Source organism: Phyllostomus hastatus, unplaced genomic scaffold (genome assembly GCF_019186645.2).
Source record: "Phyllostomus hastatus isolate PE091 unplaced genomic scaffold, TTU_PhHast_1.1 phas_contig_58, whole genome shotgun sequence".
Lineage (NCBI taxonomy): Eukaryota > Metazoa > Chordata > Mammalia > Chiroptera > Phyllostomidae > Phyllostomus > Phyllostomus hastatus.
In genome coordinates, this window is record NW_025333916.1 from 43570031 (window position 1) to 43588195 (window position 18165).

General features: G+C 43.2%; 1 protein-coding gene across 1 annotated transcript; it reads right to left on the reverse strand.

The window, feature by feature from the left end:
• Positions 1 to 6924: 6924 nt before the first annotated feature.
• ZNF622 (zinc finger protein 622) lies at positions 6925 to 17690 on the reverse strand. Its single transcript, XM_045847968.1, has 6 exons — positions 16969 to 17690; positions 15939 to 16199; positions 15549 to 15711; positions 12393 to 12505; positions 8597 to 8740; positions 6925 to 7203 (listed from the first exon to the last, which is right to left on the reverse strand). Exons 1-6 carry the CDS (start codon positions 17573 to 17575, stop codon positions 7076 to 7078), a joined length of 1416 nt encoding a protein of 471 aa, XP_045703924.1. The 5' UTR covers positions 17576 to 17690; the 3' UTR covers positions 6925 to 7075.
• Between the last annotated feature and the right edge of the window lie 475 nt (positions 17691 to 18165).

Here is an 18165-nt window from a genome sequence, read left to right on the forward strand (position 1 = left end):
GGTACAGTTGCAATAAAGGCCTTAGACAATCCCATGGAGAGTTCTGGATCTGGGAAAGCCTTCAGAGTTGACTTAATCAAGGTGAGGGGGCAGCCACTGGATGCAGGCTGTCCCTGCAGAGTGGGGCAAGGCCTTGGCAGGGGGGCTTCCTTCTGCTGAGGGCCATTCCTGGCGAGGGACTCGTGTGTGAGACACCAAAAGCCAGCACTCCTGGCAGCTGGGGGAATGAGGACCTCAGTCCTGGAGGGGAAATACATGTACCTTTTGAGTTGCGGAGTTCATGCATTCATTGTAAGGAGATCAGATAGGTATCCATGAGCCTGCTTTTTACTGTCCTACCCTAGTTGCTAGGGATCTCAGTAAATGCTCTGGGTTCAGCTGACTGTGATTGTACAATAATGTTGTTCCTGCAGGAATTCCAGATAATGAAGGCAATAATGTAGCAGTGGCTTATTGTCTATAGAAACATTAAAATCTACTCTTGACAGATAAAATGGATGAAAGAAAGGAAGGAAGGAAAGAAGGAAAGAAGGAAGGAAGGAGGGAAGAAAGGGAAGGAGAAAGGAAGGAAAAGAGAGAAAAAAGAGGGAGAGATAGGGAGGCAAAGGAAGAAGGGAGGGAGGCAAGAGAAAGAGAACATGCAAAAGAGGGAAGTAGGAAGAGACAGGGAGAAAAGGAGGAAGAGTATCAAAGAATAAAAGCCAAGTCTTCCCAAATCACTGCAGCAGCCATTTCTATTTAACTAAAGATTCATATTATAAAAAGTTTCTCTTTCTACTTTCCTGCCTTTTAACAAACAACATTTGTTGCTTTTTGCCATGAATGAGAAGGGACATTTTTAATACCATGATGCTAAATTAAAGGAGCCTGCTAAAATTCAAAATATATAGGTATTTAAGTTGGAATGAACAAAATACAGTGCCTAGTAATGTATGTAGCATGTATAGGTGTCCAAATAAATGTAACTTGTGTCCCTCTAAACTCAGAATAATAGTGTAGGTAGAGGCAGAAAAGAGCATTTAAAATTACTTTCTCTTTGTAGCTGCAAATAATTTGAAATCCCACAAAAACCAGTAGCTGAAGTGGTTTCTCAAGACCCACAAGCCTTGCCATCATCTCAAGTCATTTCCAATTCCGATGAATTCTTCAGAAGTTGACTCACCGCGGCCTGCGGTCCTTTCACGTCACTCAACATTAATTTATAGCAAGACTTTGGTCTTCACACCAATTCAGGGTTCATTTCTCCGTGAAATTCTGTAAAATGGAGATTATAAGCATGAAACAATGAATGTGGGCTCTTGTTTACAGACTGTTCAATGTGTTCAAGCTCTATCCCTGCAAGCGTGGCGGGTAATTGATTTTATTCGTATCTAAAACATATCATCTCACCTATCTTAGGTCCTCAGAAAGGCAGACTGCTGTCCGGATGGGGTTTCAAAAACCTGAAGACCAACTTCCCGTGCGTTCGGTATGACATTTGTTTAAAAAGAGAGTAAAAAGGAAATCTGTCATTGGATTCACTTTGAAACACACACACGCTCCACACGCATACCACCCAGGTATGGGTGTCCCCACCCAGACATGATACTGTCTGCGCTTTAGTTTGTAGGGAACAACCAAAGAAAGGAAGTCAGAGGCCACTGTTCCAACCCTGAGATCCCATAAGCTGGTTGAAAGGCCAAAGCTAGTTTCTGGATCAAGATGTTTCTGGAAACTGTGATGCCTGCTTCTTGCTCATGCAGTTGAGAGAAGTGAATGAAATTGCATGGGCACATTTCTCACTTGGTGTCGTCACAGTAGCATCTGATAAGAACTACAATCCCTTACCCACAGTCCAAAAATCGCCAGATCTCTGAACACTGAAAGATTGCTTGTAAATCATGCGGTACCCAAACCTGGCCCAAACAGACCCAAGGCTATCTCTAGGCCTTGGTGTGAGGGGAGTATGTTCCTCCCCAGAGAGAGTAATGTGCTTGTCAGAGGGCTCTCTAGGACCCATGGAGGTCTAGCGTTACGTACAGTACAGGCACAGTATTAATGTTTTAAAACCCCAAATTTATGTGCCTCTGAACACATCTGCCTTTCAACATCTATCCAGCTCTTAGATCAGCGTTTGTGGATTGGCCCCGTTGGCCTTCTTTTCCTTCCCTTTTTGCCAAACATGGCCCCTCTCCTTCCTTCCCTGGCCGTCACTGGCCAAGCACACTAACCACTACCCCGATCAGGTGTCCTGCCTTCTGGGTGTCGGCACCTGTAAGGCACCTTGTCTCATACTTTGTGGAATTCCTACCATGTCTCTGCAAGGGATTTGTAGCTGGCCCTATTATAGGTGAGGAACTTGAGACAGGGAAAAACAAGCTTGGCAAAGGTGAAGGACTACCAGGGTGGAAGCAAGAGGGTACCCCAGTCTCTGACCACACAGTCACTGCTCCTTCTACACACCAGGCTGGGATTTACTTGAGGAAACACTATTTTTTAAGGAGCACTTAGTATTCAGCCAAAACACTTATACCCTGGGTACTGAGGCACATTTAGGTGTAATGCACTGGTTCTCAACGTGTGATCTGGGAACCCCTGGGTTTCCAGAGACCCTTTCAAGGGGGTTGACAAATCAAAGCTATTTTTATAATAATACTGTGATAGTATCTACACTTTTCAGCCTTGTCCTTCCTCCTATTAAGTTTCAGTGGTGTTTCCAGTGTCTGCACGACACATGTCATATCTGAGGCAGAGAATGACAACCCAGTCATCTTTTGTGAGGCTGGATATGAAAGATAATTGCAAAACTGTAAAATCAATTCACTCTTCTCACTAAAGTTTCCATTTACTGTCAATTTAATATTCTCTTTGTCTGGCACTAAGCATTATAAAAATCTCTTCAGAAAAAATCCAAGCCCTGGCCAGGTGGCTTGGTGGCTTGGAACGTCTTCGTCCTGCACGCCAGAAGGTTGCGGGTTCCATCCCGTCAGGGCACATACCTGGGCTGCAGGTTGGATCCCCTGTTCGGGGACGCGTGGGAGGCAACTGATCAATGTTTCTCTCACATCAACATTCCCTCTCTCTCTCTCAAATCAATGAACATATCCTCAGGTGAGAGAAAAAAAAAACCCCTCAAATCCCTCACCTTTATAGAGTCTTATTTCCCACATTTGCGGTTGCTGTTTTAGAAGACAAGTAAGCTTGGGTAGGGCAACATGTCTGAGACACATTTCCTCAGGTGAAAATGGTACTCAAGGACAGAATATCAAATGTGGTCAATTATAAAGGATAAAGGAGCAATATAACAAATGTCTTGAATTCAGGATGTAAAGATCATATTCAATGAAATCAACATTAAAGATTTAGGAAACAGATTTAATGTTATTAATGTAGTCTGAATGCTCTTTGTGTAGTTTTAGGTATATGCGAAATATAAAGGGATTCTTTCTTCAAAAGAAATGTATCATGTTTACTCAGCAAAGTTTATACTAAAAGGTTTTTTGAAGTTGAAAGTTTGACTTTGCAGCATGGTCGTGACTAGCATGTACTACTAGGAGAAAGGTTTTTCCTTGCCTGTCAGTTCCTGATGCATATACCACAGAGGAGTCCCATCATACATCCCTGAGCACCCAGGTCCTGCCCACCAGTGATCAATAAATTACTATGTGAACATTCAAATGCTTGCAGCAGTATTAACAAGCTAACCAAATCTTCTCAATCTCCATCAATTTTGATGTCCTAACGTAGTGATTACAAATGAGGCTAAATGAAATGCATATTCCTCAAAGGACTTACAAATGTCTCTAGACTTACAGAAATTATCTTGCAAAAAAGTTTGCACGCTGAGTTGGCAACACAGCAGGGCTCCTGCATATGGATTTTGAATTCCAAATTAAGATGGTCCAATGAGATCCTAGAAGAGTTTATAAATAACTGAGGTGGAGGAGAGCAGCTTAACAATTGTGAATCCACAAATAAGCAAAATTGACAGGGGGCAAAATTCATTCACATTCTAGGCAAGAAAAGGTGATATGTCCTTTCATATATGTAACGTTACTCATGTGTATCATGCATGTAACATTAATGTAAATGCTAAAGCCCATGTATTTCTAGATTTAGAACAAGATTCTTTCAGAAATGCTGTAAATTTCATGGACTTGAGTAAATCTTTACAGCCCACTGAGTATGCACTTTAGGAGGAGATGATGCCCAGGGTTCTGTACAAGTACGTTCCAATATTTTGAACATTGGACCAGAAACCGCCATCCCTGGCTTCAAGATTCTTCAAAAAAAATAGACTCCTTGAGTCTATTTCCTTATCTGTAAAATCAGAGTGTTACCTACACCTCACAGTGGAGGAAAAAACGGTGCATGAAAGCCCCCGATCCTCACTGAAACACAGATTCACACCCCGCACCACAGAAGGAATAAACCAAGCCTGCATCCGGTCCGTAGACACGCAGTGCCAACCACCAGCACCGCCGCCAGGGGCGTCGGTCCTGTGCACGGAGAGGGAATAGGTTATGTTCTCTCACTTTTAACCCAGTCTTTAAAAAACAAAACCAAAAACAAAAACACCTTGTTGTGATGTAATTCACGTACCATACAGTTCACACCGTTAGAACGCACAATTCACTGGCTCTTAGATCCACAGCTGTGCTAGCATCACCACAACCAATTGAGTGTGGATGTCTCAAGCTGAAGACACACACACATGAGCAAGGGCCACGGGGCCCTGACGTTACTCCCAGGAGACAAGAGTCCACGAAGTCATGGCCAGCCAGCGGAGCAGCCAGTGCCAGCTTAGTGCTGACGGAGAGCCTCTCATACCACTGCTCTGGTCCCCGCCATAAAGGCAGACAACTAGCTGTGTCCAAAGACCACAGGCAATGGCTGGAACTATCCATGGGGACTGGATTACAAATTTGTATCCAGCAAAAACAATTACTTTGGGGTTAATTTGGATTAATTCTAGATATAATAAAAAGAACTATGAATAATAAAAATTTGAAAAAAAAAACAGTATATTGTAAGTAGGGAAATTTAAAGAATCCAAGCGTGAAGTTAAGGATACCAGTATTCCCTAGGCCTTAAGGAATGTGTCTTTGTTTGGCAGGTTCCAGCCGCTTCTCCAATGCGATAAGCAAGAGACATCAGGAAAAGAACACGTGGCTATGAAAGGAACAAAATGGGCTGAGCTGGCAACACATCACTGGGTGGGAATGGGCCCGGAAGCCCAAATGACCCCAAGTATGTGAGACAGAATGGGAAACACTGCACTTAGTGAAGGGGAACAGACAAATGCCCAAGACGACCAGGAAATAACTACCAGAAATCTCCATTCTTTCCTATGCTACAGAGAAGCTCCCCCGCCAAATAATTACATTTGTCATGTTTCTTGATTTGTTCATTCAACTATAGATATTTACATCTCTTTTGCCTTCCCAATAGAACCTTCTAAATTTTATAAAATTGTGATGTAGATAGAGGTGAGATAGTGAATTGTTTCACAATCCCAGAATCAGAACTAAGAAGGTGTCTCCTCCTGAAGCCTGAAAGCAGAATAAATGAATGGAGTATTTTATAGGTCAGCAAGCATACTATCCTCACTGGGCCCCACAGGTGAAAAGCTGAAAAAGAAAAGGGTAGGGATACAAACAAGGTGCACCCTAGTGCTGGGCTGGTGTGGTTACGGGCTGGGAGTGGGTCAGCTCGAGAGGCGAGTGCCATGTGGGGACACATTCTGTGGACACCTCACAGCAGTCGGGAGCAACGAACTAGGCTTACCACGCTGAGCGAAAGGAAAGCCGTCCTGACAAAGGCTGAAGCACAGCGCGGCGAACTTTCAGTTAACTGTAAATGGCAAACCTATCTCATGCGAAGGACCACCTCATTTTCCCAGGATAGAGTGAAAATGTGTCAAACACAAGAGACCAGGCACTTGTGCAAGGAGGATGCCTGAAAACAGGACGGAGCAAAATGCAAGCCAGGGAACCCTCCCCTGTGGACGATAGTGGGCTGGTGTCCAGAGGAAATAGAATCAAATCAACTCTGCATCCCTATTGAAAGAAAAGGCGTGTTACCTAGCCAACGAGGGCCGGCGAACACAGGCCAAGGCCCAGCGTGGTCTCCCAGCATCCTCACCCCCAGCACTCAGACAGAACACTGCTGACCAGCACATGGCCACCCAGTGTGGCGGCAGGCAGTCATGGAGAGCGTGAGCACTTAATGTATGCGAGGGCCTCAGTGAGTGGTGGGTCCTCCAGCAGGTTTCTTTAATCCCAACAACCTGTAAGGTAGTAAACACCTCATTTTAGACTAAAAAAACCAAGTCAGTTGTGCAAAGTCACAAAGGTAGCTCAATGGATTTGAACTTCATGTTTCATTTCCAGTATGTCACTGTTTCCTCTCAACCACCTAAACTGAGAATCTCTTTGTAGATTTCACCGAGGCAATTTGTTTTTAAAATGGGATCTAAACCTTTTATGTTTATTTCCTTCCTGAACTAGCCGCTCAGGGAACAGCAGCACGGGAAGCCAAGTGCACTGACTGCACTGTCATTCCTGTGTGTCCACGTTTAGAAATGAGCAGCCTTACAGCAAGCCTCTCACATGCTCTTGAACTCTGCTGGGGTGTAATAAACGTGCACAGAGACCCTCACGGCCTCACGAGCCACTATACATTCAAATGAGTGATGCTGAAATGAGTCCCCTTACATAGGGGTTCCAGTGTCAGGTTCTGGTAAGGTATTCTTCTGCAGGTTAAACTTTGGAACAAATAAGTCACTCTTGAGCTCCCACATTATCCTGACGGCCATAAATCAGATAAAAGCTGAGACAGTAAAGACACCGCCTAGCAGTAATGCAAGCTGAGTCCAGTAGACACGCCATTCACTGTGTAAATAAAACCTTTAAACCCTGTACAGAAATGACATTTGAAAGCCAATACGATTCTGCCTTTTATTATTAGGTCAGAACAGATGAAATACGGGGAGAAGTTTAGCAGCATACAGGCTCCGTCATACGGTGTGGCTCCGCTGGTCCGCAGGCAAGGCCGGCACCCGTGTGGAGACGACAACTCAGTCAGTGGCAGACCCTCAGAACATCACCTGGGGCCTAAAGTGCATCTGCTTGGTGGCGTTGTTCTTCATCGCCGTCTTCAGCAACCATTTTGACTTCATTCTTTGAACATACTGCATGTCCCGCTTGTTCATAAGAGCTGCTCCTGTGGTTGGAAAGGAGGTAAAAAATGAGGCAAATGTCTGTTATTTGTGATCAGAGAAAACCCAATTTTTGCAGAGAATCTCAAACTTAGTTGAGGGATCTCATATTTAAAGGAAATCTACTAACTTGGGATCTCCATGGGGTTTATGAGTACCTGGAATTGCATACCAGAACTACTCTGTCTCTCTATACTCTCCTCTGTGACGACCCTCTTTATATTTCATCATCTGGAAAGGGTCTATAAGCTCAAAGGTAAAGTCTTATTTATCTAAGGGCACAGAGAAAAAAAGCAGAGACTATAAACTAAGTTATACCATCAAGACATGTAAGATTAAAGTCACTATCTGCTAGATTTAAGTGGCCGCAGGTCACAATGCCACCAAGCAGGTGCACTTTAGGGCCCAAGTGATGTTCTAAGGGTCTACAGATGATTGAGTCATTGTCTGCAGCACAGGCACCCTCCTTGCCTGAGGGCCAGCAGAAGCCAGATTGCATGACAGAGCCTTTTTGCTGCTAGTTCTCCCTGTACTTCATCTGTTCTGACCTAACAGTAAAAGCTCACCAGTAGCCATAGAAAAGGAAACCAAGTGTGTTTAAACACAGTGGCATTGAAAATGGATTTTAGTTGGACATGGCTTTCCAGGCTATTAAAAAAGAGCTCTCTTCTTATCGTCTCCACGTCCTCTAATGGACCGATGCTTTCCCAGGAGAGCTAAGGACGGAGCTTCATAGAGCAGACACATCAGAATAGCTTTAAATAACTGCACAATGGTGACGTGTCAAAGACTAACACTTTCAGCAGCCTGCTTTATTCCTCTGGCTCTCACTAAATTTTCTAAGGAAAGTTACAAAAAGGAGTGACAGCTAGCCTTGACTGCGTGCACAAACTGTATCACACATGCTCTATGATATTCATTCTGCCCAACTCTATGAGGTAGGTCCTTTTATTATTATCACCATCTTACAAATGAGGAAAAAGAGGTGTGAGTGACTTAAATTACACTCATCATTCAAGAACTCACAAGTTTATCAGATAGGTCATGTTTCACTCCACAACTCAAGCTATTTGCCACAAGGATACTATTTAGTTCTTCTGTGTAACCTCCAGGACAATTCCAAACTTTGATGATTACTAAATACTTTTCGGGGAATTGTTATCTTCTGAAAAAGTTAATGGTGTATAACAGTTTTAGGAAGTTACCATGGCAGGAATATAAACTTTTTAAGTCACAGAACTTTGGGCTAACTGCCATAAACATATCAAGTGGTAAAGGAAGCCAAAGAGCTAAGAGGTTACGTTCCACAAAGACAACATAAATGGAAGTGACCTCACGCCAGCCTATGGCTGTAAAATGAGTTCGTGGGCTGGTCCACAACCATCCACACCGACACACCTGTGCTGCCGGTCCATCCCAGGGCTCTGTACTGCTGCAGGACCCGGCCCACAGCCTTTTGATTCTTGGCAACTGCCACAGTTCTCGACAAGCCAAACCGTTGTTTGTAGTATCTCATCAAGGACCGATGACCCACTCTGGCACCTGTTTTTCAAAAGAACAATGTTCAACCACTGAGTCAGATGGTTTTCCAAGACAGAGCTATAAAGCAAGAGCTTTCCCAATTGGACTTTACAGGTATCAAGCTGGAAAATGGGTATGCCAGAGTAACATATGTTCTATCTGCTGAAAAAAAGATGAAGCAGCTTATTAAAAAATGAAAAAACAAACAAAAACAGATTTTTAAAAGAGAATGGTGAGTCACTTTTAAGTGAAAAGCTGAGTATCTTGTATTTTCATACAATATGCCTCCCTAGAACTCACACAGCAACAGCTACTAACACAGATAATAGTACCCTAGAGGGTAAGGGATCTTAACCTTTTTTTATTTGAATAGAAAGAAGATTTAAGTACAGAGGACAATCTTGATGTTTAGGCTTACAAAAAGCCACAGTCTGAGTCTAGAACAGAAATCAGTCCACCTTTCCTTCGCTTAAATCCTCTTTAACAGTGATTCTTAAACCAGGGTGATTTTACCCTGAGGGACCTTGGCAAGGACCAGCAACAATTTTGGTTGTTACAGCTAGAGGGCAGACAAGGCATCTAGTGGATAGAGGTCAGGGACATAGCCACGCGTCCTGCAATGCACTGAATAACCTTCCACGTCAAAGACTTACTTAGCCCAAACTGTTGATAATACCTGGGTTGAGAAACAACGCCCTAGTGCTTTCTACGTAATGGGAAAAGCCTAGTTCACCTAGTTATCAGGTGAACTAGGATTTTAAAAGATGATTAAGTTGTATTCTCTCTACAGCTTTTGCTTATTTAGAAGGGTTTGATAGAACTATGCGAGTCACTCACACTTTCAGAGGTGAATTTCTATTGACTATCTGATTCTTTACAGGAAAGGTGTGCTGACCCCTATACTTTAGCTTCACAGCAGGTGAAAGGGAAGGGGGCCGGCCTCTGTGATGACTACCTCCAGGCTCCATCAGAGCAGCGGCTCTCAAATCATGGTCCTGGGCCAATGGTATCAGCATCACCTGAGAGCTGCTCAATACAAGTTGTGTTTTCACAAGAATATTAATCAGGAAATAAGCAATGAAACACTTTTCCAGACAGACATAAACATGAAGAAATTTACCAACAGCATATACACAAGGCATAAAACAGCTACTTCCACTGAAAATGAAAAAAGGAAATATGGCTAGATAACCTAGCCATAGGTGGACAGCTTCTAGGAAAGTTTGATATCTTTATATATAAAAGTTTGAAATTCACACATATAAAACCATTTCTTTCAGAATCCTGTGTAGAAAGACCATGAACAAGATACTATAAATATGGCAATGGCTGTATTTGCTTTTAGAATCTAGACCTTTAATTTACATGAAAAAACATTCTGTCAGGTAGGCTATTTTGTTTTAAGTTCATCTACCTGGAAAGCTACCTGAGAGCAGTTTATCTGCTACACAGGTATGGCAAAGTAGTTACTTCCGACTGATTGCTTTGTCATCAGACTCAAGGGACGACAAGAAGAAACATCCAAACCAAAGAACATGGCCTTTGAATACCAACATGGGTGAGAACACGTTTCCCTGAACCCGACTGTTTTGGCAGCTTAAGAGTTGCCAAACCCCCGAGACCACAAAAAGTGAGGCACTGCTGAGGGGTACAGACCCAGCACACACGAAGACTCTAGCAGGAACCCCAGCACTGTTCACCGATTCTCTGTGTACAATGTTGGGTCAGAATGCTCCAGGTTTGTTAACGATGACTACCCCAGAATCGTTAAATGACAATGCTGGTCACTAGTACATAATGCATCAATACACTTATATTCTTAAGCAGCATTTGGAAACACATCTTTATTGAAGTGACTTTTTAAAACAGCCTTGAAAAGGTTTCATTACTCAGTGCCAAGGTGTCCAACATGCAGCAGGAGAAATGTAAACCCAGAGTGTTTAGAGCCACCCCTGCCCTGTGTCAAGGACAGTGAGCACATGACATTAAGCACTAAGTGTAATGTGCTGAGAACAGCTCAACTTGAAGGCTCCTCAAGGAAAATTATCTTGAGAACACACAGTGCCTGCCCAATACATAACAGATGGGTTATACTCACTATCACATTGAGTATATGGTGAGTTATGATGAAGTCACAACCGGTCCATCTATCTGTCACCACAGCAATAACCACTCACAGAACTGCCCACGCCTACTTAACAAACAGCTTCACAATCAGTGACAATGGATAGTAGAAAAATATCCCCAGCTGTAATTTTCCTAGGGTTACCTATGCATCTCTTGTGGATCAACCAACAGTCTCACCTGGCTAGTCAGCAGCTCACTAGATGTGTTTTTCAAACCAACTCACTCCACAGGAACTAAAAAGCAAAGACTTCAAGCAACGGAGCCAGACCAGTTTCCAAAATAATGCTCACAGTGCCCTCTACTGGATGCTCTTTGTCACTGGTTCTGGGATCAGCCACTTGATCTGAAGGCCTAGATTTAAGGTATCACAACTACTGTTTTTGAAGCCAGATTAAAGTCAAATCTATGAACTGTGGGGGTAAAATAGCACTAAGCTCTACACATTAGAATCCCTCTCAAATTAGCTTCATTCTAACATCCATGCCCTGGGGTGGGGGGGAGGGATAAAAAACACACGTATGGCTTAGTTAAGAACCTTTGGGATAAGGTAGTAGTACCTGGCTACTAGATAGGTCTTTCCTAAGTCCGTCTAAGAGTATATGTTGCAGCACTCTTAACATCAAACCAGTTATGTTACCACTTCTAAGCCTACGTCATGTAGCTGTCCTGAGGTTTAATAGCCAATACTTTCCAATAACATAGCTCAGTAGGTGACCTGCAGCTGTGAGCAAGGAAACCCAGGCTTTAAAAACCAGGGATATCGAACTCTCAGCCCACCTCCTGCCCCTCTCTTTCACTACTTAATGATGCTGAGGCAAAGCAACCTGTTCCCAGTACTGCAGGTAAATATGGTCCAAGTCCCTCAGGCTTGTTGTAAAAACAAAATAATACATCTGTCTGAACATGCTAACTGCTCAGGAAATGCCAGGTATTTTTAGCATCTTATTACCTCTACCATTCCCTTCTCTTTCTCACGTTTCTCCAGTAGTTTCTCCTCTTCTCATCAGCTAATCGTCACACTGTCAATAGGGGTGCCTCTCGTATTCAGGCCTTTCCACCATCCTTACGCACCTCGGTTAAATTCCCACCACTGCAAATACTGTTCCCACAGTACTCAAACTCTACCCCTCAGAACTCAAACTCTAACCCTCCCCACTAGAATCAGAAACAGGCAATCTGGGTGCTGTCAAGCAGATAGGTACACTCCGTGTCCGACCTTCAATTTGGAAGTCTGAGCAATACAAGGAAATAGGAGTCAGTTCAAAGAATAAAAGTAATGTCAAGATTAACAAGAAAAACGTTAGTGAGGCACAAAAAATTGATAAATGGAATAGAACAGGTCTACATATTTGAGAACAAAAAATAGTGAACCAATTTAAACAAAACAGCCAACACGGAGCTAAGAGGCAACCTTCAGAGGGTATCGCATACCTGAGAACACAAACGCACATTTTAAGTTTTATGTTCTTTTTCCCTCAGTATGGAAAAATGCCTCTCCGATAGTCTCACTGGCATTCAGCTATTTATTTTTGACAAGTGCACCTACCAGAAGGTAGAATCAGCTCCATGGTTTCATCATCATAAACCAAGGTGTTTTCTGAGGGCAACACCTCAGCCTCATCAGGATCCTCCCCTTCTTTATGGTCTGGGTAGCTACTCCTGGAACACAGTGAAAAGCATTAATAAATAGGCCGATACCTCAAATTTAACTAAAGAACAAATTGTATTTGCAAGTGTGGCAAACCCACTAGCTACCCAAAGGGGTGAAGGAGACTGTAGGGTGTGTGAGCTGAAAGGTTTGAGGGCAACCAACTTTTTAGCATTTTCTCTGAAGTAAAAGTGTGCAAATGACTTGTGAATTCAAAACAGATCACAGAACTAAACGAAAAACACAAAACTATAAAAACGCCTAGAAGATAACATGGGAAAAATCTAGACAGCCTGGGGTGTGGTGATGACTTTATAGGTTCCACAACAAAGGCATGATATCCATGAAAGAAAACAGTTGATAAACTGGACTATGTTAAAATTAAAAACGTCTACTCTGTGGAAAATAATGTCAAGAATATTAAAATATAAGCCACAGACAAAAGAAAATTTTTCAGAACACATCTGATAAAATACTGTTATCAAAAATATTTTTAAAAATCTTAAAAATTCAACGATAGGAAAACAAATATGCAACTAAAAAATGGGCCAAAGACCTACAGACACTTCACTTCTTAAGACATACAGCTGGCAAATAAGCTTGTAAAAAGATGCTCCACATCATAGTACCAGGGAAATGCAAGTTAAAACAATGAATTGTTTAAATGTGGCCAAAATCCAGAACACTAACACCAATGCTGATGAGGCTGTGGACTGACAGAAAGTCTCCTTCATTGCTGGGAGGAATGAAAAATGGTATGGTAAATCCGCTCTGGACGACAGACAGTGTGGCAGTTTCTTACAAAGCTAATGATACATGGTCATTCATTTACCATATGGTCCAGAAATCTTGCTGCTTGGTATATTCCCGAAGGAGCTAAGAACTACTGTCAACACAAAATCCTGCACATAGATATTTATAGCAGCTTCATTCATAATTGCTGAAACTTAGAAGTAACCAAAATGTTCTTCACTAGGTGAATGGATAGATGGTGATATATACAGACAATGGAATACTATTCAGACCAAAAAGAAAGGAGCTGTCAAGCCATAAAGACATGGAGGAAACTTAAATGCATATTACTAAGTGAAAGAAGCCAGTCTCAAAAGGCCACATACTGTATGATTCAAATGACATGAAGTTATGGAAAAAGCAAATCTACGGAGAACATAAAGACTGGTGGTTTCCAGGGTTTACAGTAAAGGGAGGGAACATATAGGATTTTTAGGGCAGTGAAACAACTCTGTATGACATTCTAATGATGGGTACATGTCATTACACATCTGTCCAACAAACAACACCAAGAGTGAAGTCCAACGCAAACTGTGGAGTTGGATAATAATGAGTCAGTGTAGGTCCATCAACTGTAGCAAATGGACATCTAGTAGAAGATGCTGATAATGGGGGAGGCCATGTAGGTATGTGGGGGCAAGGGGTACATGGAAAAATCTCTGTACCTGTTGCTCAATTTTGCTATGAACCTAAAATTGTACTAAAAAAGAATGAACAAATGACCTAAAAGTGAAATTTTTTTTACCTATTTGTTTCTCTCTAGGAAAGCAGTCAGAAAGGAAGAAAAGGCAGAGCTGGAGATACAGTTCTCATCAATTTACCCATTATAATAAGAAGCTCGATGGTTGCCAGATGGGAGTGGGTCTGAGGAGAAGGGGGAAATGGGGGTGGGGAGGAACCGTCCTGGAGACATAAAGTACAGCATAGGGAATACAGTCAATAATATTGTAATAACTACACATGGTGTCTGATGAGTACGAGACTTCTTAGGGTGATCTCCTCGTAAGTTATATATATGTCTAATCACTACCCTGTAAAGCTGAAACATAGTATTTTACGTCAACAGTAACCAAAAAATTAAAACAAAATTTTTAAGGCTCTAGAACAGTGCTGTCCAATAGAACACTGTGATACAGACATTGTTTGCATGGCCAAAATGGCAGCTACTAATCTATGTGCTTTTAAGCACTGAGCTTTGACATGCAGTTGTGCAAGTGAAGAACTAAATTTTTAAATTTATAACTTAATTTCTAATTAACTTAAATAGCCACATGAATATACCTAGTAATTGCCATATTGGACATTGTAGGTCTGGAATGTCTATGTTCCTGGAAATGTCCACATTAAATATATAGAAAATAATTGGACAGATACACATAAAATGTTAACAGGAAACAGGTAACCCAAAAGGAAAACAGACAAAAGACCTGACCAAACACTTCACAGGGGATATCTAAATGGCTAATATACAAAAGGTTCTCATCTACAGTGGTCATCATCAGGAAAACGCAAATTAAAAGCACAATCGGATGCCACTACATAGTCACCAAAGTAACAAAAATGAAGAACTCTCCCTTACTACAAGAGAAATGAGGAGGAACATGAAAAAGGACAACTAAAAAGATGAGGAATTTTCTGAACACTTGTATCACATGGATTATGCACATGTGGCATGGTAATTATATACACCTGTATAGCACACCTGTGCTAGGTCACAGGCATCTCGACACTAGCAATTAGCTGTTCAAGAGTGCCAAGCATAGATTTGGTGCATGATATATCAATAATACAAGTTCCTAGTAAAGAGCGAATCCCTATGGGATAATCTCACCATCAAATGCCTGGGACCAGCGTAATTCGGCAACCACCTCAACCCCCTAGGAGACAGCTTCTGCTTCAAGGACACTGTTTTAGGGAAACCAAAACCTAATTCCTGTGTCTCTGTTCTTAAGGTTAACTGGCAAAACCGAACTACTGGCCATTAAACTGCCAAAAAGCCCCCTTGTTTTCAAGTCAGACAAATTTCAGTGTGGAGCCTGAGATCTACTCCTTATCAGATTTCTTTATCATGTGTGTGTGTGTGTAACTCAGTTTCTTATCTACACAAGGAGAGGGAATAACCACCCATATATAAGTGCTGTAAGAGTTATAAAGAACATACTGCACAGTGCCAGACACGTATCAGGCACTGGCACATCTAATGTCACTTCAATGCAAAGACGACGACTTCACTTCACTTCACATTACAAACCGTAGACTCACCTGAAGTCATAGAAGTCTGCAAACTCCAAAACAGCATCACCATCTGTGAAGAGCTTACAGTGGCTTTTGTCATTCATATGCGCTTGTACAGCTTCTGTGGAGTAGAAGGACTTCCCTTTCTCATTGCACCACAAGCAAATCTTCCCGACACCAACCTTCTCTCCTGGAAAAATAATTTGAAGAAAAAAATATGAAAAAAGCTTTTGCAGCCAGATTAAATCTCACCATGTATCTGCATGATTCAAAAAAGATGCATCAAGTTTCTATCTTCACAAAATAAACATGTAATTAAAATCAAAGATTGATAAGAAACATAAAACTAAGGTTTCCTTGAGACCTGCCCCCCAATAATATGCTCTTTCCTCATTAAAGAAAAGCTACTGTACTTACCCAAATACCGAATCAGTCCTTTAAGATCTGAAAGATACTCTATATCGGGAATAAAGAAGCTATGGATTTTAGTCATGTGAGCCACATTCTTCATGAGGGAGCTTGAATGATGGGGACAAAATAAGCAGTCCTTTATAGAGATGGCACCAAGAGGGGCACTTCCTCCGGCCTCTTTCTCCTCTGCATCCTGCTCCTCCAACTCGTCCATGGATTCAGCATCCTCACCTTCCAGTTCTTCATCAGAATCAAGATCTTCCCAATCTTCAAACCAGACATTTGAAAAACAAGGTTAGTTTAAGCAAAGTGGTCATCGCAATCAAGAACCCACACAGATCCACAAACATGAGGTGGTAGTTCCGGGTGAGAGTGCTAATTTACCTCCTAGGACAAGTCCTCTTTCAAGGTCTCAATTTTAACTATTCCTTTACCACAGACCAATTTGTATGGCTAAGAAAAACCTTAATCTTTCTTTCCCAGCCCACAGTAAGCTCCTGAAGGAGTCTTTGCCTCCTTCCTGCTATATGTACACACACCATCAGTGCCAATAGGATGTGTGATGAGGGAGGGAGAGAAGGAATAAATAACTCAAAAGTCAAGAAGGCCAGATTGCTGGCTCTAGCTCCTCATTTCAGCTAGCTGATTCTGAACCCCTCATTTGATTGCTTCAGTCAACTAAATTAAGTGTGAAACCATAACTAGAAACCCAAGAGAATTACAGCATGCCCTTCTAGGCATATGTTTAAAAAAAAAAAAGCCTCCTAATTCAAAACAGAGAAGGCATCAACTCATTCTACCAGTGTTTATTCAGGACCTATTTTCCTCCAAGGAAGGTTTCAGGCCCTGAATCTCCGACAGTGAAGGAAACAAAATCCCCGCAAAGATACTGCGCAGACAAGCGACTTCAGAAACCAGAGAAACCTCCCCTACAACTTCCACTTAAAATCGGAATTCAACCCTGAGTATCCACGTGGACACCAAAGGGGACCAACTTCCTACATCCCTCGCCCACGCTCCGCCCCAGGGCCCTCACCGTCTCCATCCAGGTCTTCTTCCTCACTCCCCTCCTCCCCCTGCTGCTTCGCCAGCTTCTTCGCCTGCCGTTCAAACCACTGCAACCGGGGAGGTTTCTCCGCTGGGTCTCGGTCGTTAGTCACACGTCCTCCATCGGCCGCCGCCACGGGACTCCCGGACTCTTTATTAGGCGCAATGGGGCCTTTCTTGGGAGATGGCTGAGCCTTGATGACTTGCTGAATGGCCGCGTTCATGGCATCCTTGTCCACACTGTCCAAGCCCAACCCTTTCTCCAAGTTCTTCTCATTCATCATCTCCACCTTGCGATTCACCGCCTTCCTCTCCAGTTCCACATGCCGCCGGGACTTGAGGTGGTTTTCGTAGGCGTTCAAACAGGCGAACTTCTTACTGCAGACGGTGCAGTAGGTGGCCGTGCCCTTGCTCTCCTGCTCCGCCACGGCCCGCTGGGCCCGCACGCGCTCCTGGAAGCCCTCAGCAGTGACCGGGGCCATGTCGGCCACTTTTCGCTTCAAGTTGTAGCGGTGCCAATCCGTTTTGTAGTGAGCCCGCTGCATCTCCGGGTCTTCGAACGCCACCCGGCAGGTGATACAGGTGTACGTCGCCATCCTCAGGCAGGAAAATAAGAGGCGACAGAGGCAGAAATTCAGTGATCAGCGTCCTGACCCCAGGAGACGCTCAAACCTTAACTCGCTCCACTGCCGACCCAGAGGTAGAGTTGACTTCCGGAGTGAATCCGAGGGCGGAGACCGTACAAGAGGGAAGTCATTCCCAGCTGGATAGGAAGTCCCTCCTCTCGACCCGCATCTCTTCCAATGAGGAGCTGGGAAAGGCAAGAGGTGCCATTGGCCACCCATGCCCTGCCTACTCTACCTAAGGCCGGAGTTGATTGGATCAACCTGGGTATTGATTGTGTGTTCAGAGCTGAGTTTTGATTGAGATCTTTAAGGTGAGTGATGATTTGAGGCATCAGAGATTTTACCTTCTCTTGATTTTGGGAGAGACGTCAGGTGGTTTATACGATCGCTGCGACAGAAGGGGAAGTGGGGCGGCTGGGGCGTCTCCCGGGCCTGGGAGGCCCCTAAGAGTGGTTCTGACGTCCCCGCGACGGTCGGGGCTTTTCCGAGGACCACCCGCTGCGCCTCTGCCTCCTGGTGAATTGGTGTCATAAAAGCGAGGGTTGCCAGCCCGCGGATCT

What these genes read in the sequence shown, in the direction of transcription:
- ZNF622 (XM_045847968.1), bottom strand. Translation starts at nt 17,575, where the DNA reads ATGGCGACGTACACCTGTATCACCTGCCGGGTGGCGTTCGAAGACCCG. An exon ending in AGGACTGATTCGGTATTTGG is followed by an intron (nt 15,712 to 15,938) that starts GTAAGTACAGTA and finishes TTATTTTTCCAG; the next exon opens with GAGAGAAGGTTGGTGTCGGG. An exon ending in GCAGACTTCTATGACTTCAG is followed by an intron (nt 12,506 to 15,548) that starts GTGAGTCTACGG and finishes ACTGTGTTCCAG; the next exon opens with GAGTAGCTACCCAGACCATA.